Source organism: Condylura cristata, unplaced genomic scaffold, assembly GCF_000260355.1.
Source record: "Condylura cristata isolate star-nosed mole 26May11 unplaced genomic scaffold, ConCri1.0 scaffold00045, whole genome shotgun sequence".
NCBI classification, from domain to species: Eukaryota; Metazoa; Chordata; class Mammalia; order Eulipotyphla; family Talpidae; genus Condylura; species Condylura cristata.
This window is the reverse complement of record NW_004567146.1, coordinates 3,107,232-3,112,268: the sequence shown is the minus strand read 5'-3', so window position 1 is coordinate 3,112,268 and position 5,037 is coordinate 3,107,232. Positions and strand designations below refer to the sequence as shown.

The 5,037-nt window shown below is 43.2% G+C and overlaps 1 protein-coding gene across 2 annotated transcripts in view; it reads right to left on the bottom strand.

The window, feature by feature from the left end:
- Positions 1–2,154: 2,154 nt before the first annotated feature.
- TEP1 (telomerase-associated protein 1) overlaps positions 2,155–5,037 on the bottom strand; it is a 38,047-nt gene continuing 35,164 nt past the window's right edge. The window contains exons 50-55 of one of the 2 annotated variants that reach the window (XM_012734071.1): positions 4,171–4,320; positions 3,928–4,024; positions 3,084–3,186; positions 2,827–2,981; positions 2,604–2,708; positions 2,155–2,378 (exon numbers count right to left, since the gene is read on the bottom strand). In XM_012734071.1, the coding sequence (XP_012589525.1) occupies positions 2,256–2,378; positions 2,604–2,708; positions 2,827–2,981; positions 3,084–3,186; positions 3,928–4,024; positions 4,171–4,320 (733 nt within the window). In that variant the 3' untranslated portion in view covers positions 2,155–2,255. The remainder of the gene's footprint in view (positions 2,379–2,603; positions 2,709–2,826; positions 2,982–3,083; positions 3,187–3,927; positions 4,025–4,170; positions 4,321–5,037) is intronic. The other variant, XM_012734072.1, reaches the window with a different exon arrangement.

Here is a 5,037-nt window from a genome sequence, read left to right as displayed (position 1 = left end):
TCTTATCACACCTCGCCGGCAACTGCCAGATGTCGGCACTCCCTTTATGGCGCCTCAGGCTGTTAAACAGGATGACCACAAATCTGCGTCCACTTTATCGGTTCAACCATCTGTTGCCTTTGTAGCACAGCGGTGGGCGCATTCCTCGGGGCCCCAAGAGCTGGGTGCAGTCGCGCCACCAACAGTCTGTAGTTAATGTAGCAATGTTAATTTCGTAGTTTTGACAAATGTAGTAGTTATGTACTATGTTGACATCCAAGGAAGCTACGTGAAGTATATGCAAGAATATTAAATGACTTAAAAACAAGGATTAAGAGTTATCACATTGTAAAAGCAGCAACACATAAGTTTTGGGGGAGTATAGCCATCTAACTGCCTCCCCTCTGACATTAGGAGAACCATGTGACTTTTTTACTCATATTTAGAAGATAGGAGTGGGATCAATGTGCTTTAGCGCCAAGTAGAAGATTTAAAACTAGCAGTTTATGAGATTTTCCTTTTTGCCACAATTTCTTTTTTTCTACTTTTGCAATCATTGATGCACAGATCTCTGAGCAAAGTGTTCTTTCACTGGTTGGCTCTAGATTTCAAACGCAAATTGTACACCAAAACATGTAAAAATTTAGTAATGAAAAAGGTGCTTTTGTGAACAGGTAGAAGACAAGACTATGTTCTTGTACCCCAAATCCAGTGGCTATAATTGTGGGATGCCTCAAGGCATTTGAAAACTGAAAATATGTTAAATAGTAACTCAGGAGTTATTTGATAGAAAACCAAAACTGATTTTTCCCTTCAGCTCCTTTGTGTTCCTATTTACTTATATCAAGAGTCTGCTTTTGTCTTCCCTCACAGCGACTAGACTGTGACTTCACTGAGTACAAGATAGTGAAGAGTCCTTCAAGTATCCTGGCCAAGGGTGCTCAGTACTGAGCAAGTGAGCCTTTGCTTAGCCTTTCCCATTCCCAATCCTGCAGCCTGAGCTGGTGTGTTTTGTGGAATGAGCATGGATAGACATCTAGGGCTGCCTCCAGACAGTGGCCAAGGCTTTTAGGGGAATAAAAGGTCGGGTTGAGGATAATGACATTCTGTGCTTCTCTAAGATTTCTGGTAGAATTATCTATTATTTATTTCAAATTACTTGAACTTGGCTTCTGATCACAAGTTATAGGGAGAGAAAGGGATTTCAAAGTTTATTTGGAGCCCTGGCATGAGGCACACAAGAAAACATAGAAATATGATTAAGATGTAAGAGCTGATGCATTCTTATCCTCTAGTTGAGGCAGACAAGGTATCAGTGAGTTCTCCATATAATATCTGGAATCAGCAAAGTGAGCACAAAACTCATTATCTCTCAACTCCCCAAGACCTCAAAACTCATTTCTTGACTACCATGTAGTGGTCTAGTACCCTACTAATCCACAACAAAACTGACCCTGGCTTCGTCATATAACATATGCTTGAATTCTTGAGCACAGGAGATACTTCCTTCTTTTTTAACCCTTAGAAGAAAAAGCACCTCAGGGAACTTCTCCCATAAGATAGAATTGTAAGCAAAGAAGAGGTTCCAGACCTTTTATTTAAGAGGATCACAGTCCACAGTAAGTCTATGAATATGATTGATTCACCTTCCAGCTCATTTTAATCTTCATGAACTTCAATTTGAGGAGTTAATTTTGTGACCTCTTCCAGGAACTAGTATTCTGCTGTTCTGTCAGAGGCTACGGAAGCTAAAAGTAACCTGTCTTCTCAATGCTCATCTGGACAGTCAGTTCTGAGATGGGGATGTTTCTGTGAGGGGATCCTAGCATTGTTCTAGCTCTTTCTCAGTTCTCTCTAAATGCCTGTCGAGGCGCTACTGCCTCTTCCTTAGTTTTTTTCTGGTCAACATCACTCGTTCAAGTTCCTGACAGGAGCAGGCTCTATTTTAGAGCCCTCTGGCCAGTGAGCACTGCAGTTAATTAAAAAGCCCACTTTCAAAGAATACCTACTAATGATGTGGTTCACTTTTCCGTTTTAGTAGGGATCCACATTAATTCAGAAAAGAGTAACAAAAACAGGACAAATATTAGAATATCCACATGTCCATGTGCTTCCTTCTTGATTCAAATCCATGAGAACACAGGCATGTCTGCACTTGAGATTTTCTGGTATTTCATTTTTAAAGTTTTTTTTTTTTCCAAGAAAGAAGCCACTGTGTCCAGGTTTCTTCAGATTTTGCATTCCTAGCACAAGAGGTATCTCTGAGTTGTCCGTCTTCATTCCCAGGACAGAAAGTATACGTTGCCTTGTGTGTCTCCGACGGCAAGCTGCAGAGGACAGTTCGGGCCTAGTCGAGGTTCCAGGCAGCTCACAGCCCCTTCACATTGGAACAGGCCCCGCTGCAAAGGGGACAAAAATGGGAAAGATGAAGGCTGTGAGCCAAGGGCCTCCTCACTACCCTACATTCATTCCTTTTATTTACAAATAGTTCGTGGCACATTATAGCAAGAACGATAGAACACAGAATTTCGATCTTCTGTGCCTTCTGACTCCAAGCTGGCTCCACTGTGACATCCTCCTCGCCCTCCCTGCACACACATGTACACACACAAGCACTCACTTACCAGCTGCATACTGGAACGCTCCCACAGTTTAACATCTCTGTCCTTCGAAGCTGTCACTAGCAACTCAGGCAGCACGTGGAGGGCTGTGATGGAGCCCGAGTGAATCTCGGAGAGAAGGAAACAGTACAGTGAGTTCTCAAAGGGGCTTCTCAAGGAAGCACCAAACACTGCAGCTTCAGATGGCCGGCCTCCTCTTTATTTGTGACTGTTCTTTCAAACTCACCTTTCTGTGCTGTCGCGTCTCTAGACCTGGAGCTGTTGGCCAGTCACATACAGACAAATCCTGCCAGATGTTACCTGTAGTCCATTCTCCCTCAGGCGTTTGTTTGGCTAAGCTCCACAACCGCCCATCAGAGCTGGCACATAAAATTGAGGACTCTGCCAATTCAAGGGCACAGTTAGAGCCCGGTCTTAGACTTTAAAGAATCCACCATTCTCCCCAGAGCCATCTCCAGATTTCTCAAGTCCTCCAACACTCACCAGATTCAGGTTTGGCCTGAGTTATTGATATCAGGGTCCCATTTGGATTCTCTAAATTCAGAGTAAATTCCAGCTTGTGTTCGTACTCTTCTGATTTCTTTTCCTTATGTGAAAGAAGAGATGGTTTTATTTAGCTTCATCATGGCACAACTTTACCCAGACAAAGCAGCCACCTTCAGCTCTGAGCTGGTCAGGAGGTGTTTTGTTTTTGTTTTTTTTAAACTATAACTGAGAGACAATAAAGTGTGTAAATCTGAAATGTAAATCTAAACGAATTCTTACATTTGTATGCACCGATGCAATCACTGCCTAGATCAACATGCAGAGATTCCCATCACCCCAGAAAACTGCCCTCACACCTCTTCCCAATCAGCAGCAGAGCACAACTGAGCTAAGAGTTCTGATTCCTGTCACACAGACTGTTGTGTTTGTTCTTGAAACTTCACATAGTGAAGTTTCACATAAGTGAAACCATCAGAGTATGCCCTGTAGTATCTGGTTTCTTTCACCCAACAGGTTGTCTATGAGATATGTCTGTATCATGCCAGACACTGCTGACAACCCCCAAAGGCAAGACCAGAGACATGAAAGAAAATGTATTTAAGAAAGTTCTTAGGTTTGTGGTTTCCCATGTTTTAAATGCTAGAATCACTTTCTTGTATCAATGAACTCTTTGGGAAACCCAATAGATGATGCTCCTATGTAGAGTGGTTGCAGTTGAAGGAAGAAAAGGGGAGTTGGAGCCAACTGTCTTTCTTTCTCTTTATTCTCTATGATGGCTCCAAACTTTTAAGTATTGGTCATAGATAAATGCTTGTTGAACACACACCCAAACAGAACTTACCAATAAATAAAGTTTAAAATCGGAACCAGATGACTGCAGGAAAAATATACCATCGTCCGTGTGGGTGGACATCACAGGTAGTGTGTAGTAGCCCCTCCTGGTTTACAAGAGAGAAAGAGCCAAGCCCAAGGAGGCCACTGTAAGACCCCAGTATTGGTTCTGAGTTAGACCCAACCTCAGGGTAACCACGAATTCACTTTTCTTCTTTCTTCAGACCAGAAGGAACAGCATTGTGAATCTTACCAGATCACAGAGGGAGCATCTCCTAGTTTCATGTGCAAAACTTCAAAATTAGCCGTGACCAAGATGAGGGACTGACCATCAGGGGCCAGGTCCATGTGTGTCAGGAAGCCCAAGTCCTCCTGCAGAACTCGTTTCAGCTGAAGACTGTAGCTTTCAAAGAAAAGTTGGACAGAGAAAGATCCCACTTTAGGCCATCTCTCTCAGGCTTCTCAATTCCCCAGGAATTCCTCAGCAGTGAATATAAAACAAAATGTATTCGCTTTTCTGTAAATCGTGCTCTTTTCTGTTTTTCTTAGATCACTATTGATCATCCACCCTCTTCATTGTTCAGCTTGGAATCTCTGACATTCTGGTCTCTGCCTTCCTCTCAGCTCACCAACCAATCAACAAGCACTCTGGTTTCCACTCTCAACACAAGCCTAAATCTCTATACTGCTTGGTTCAGGCCCACTTTACACCCTGCGTGGGTACAGGACAGCTGTCAGTGAGGTCTCCCTACTTTGAGTGTCTCTACTTTCCATCTTCCATTCTACCACCCCAGTTCGACTTTTCAAATTCACAGCATTATTCTGCTCAAAATTCTTAGACTATGTCCGCTACAGCCTGGCCTCAGTTTCTTTTGTTCCAACCCCCTCTCCCTCAGCCCCCACCAAGAACTCCCAGGATTGGTGACCCCCCAGACATCCCATGCACTCTCATGCTTCCATGCCTCTGGTTAATGCTGCTTCTTCCTCCTCAAACACTGTCCCCTACGCTACTGGTCCACTGAACGACTCATCCATTCAACCCAATTTCAAATAGCTAAACTGTAGATTCCTCAAATTCTGCAACCCTGGGAACTAAAAATAATAAGAACAAGAGCAGAAT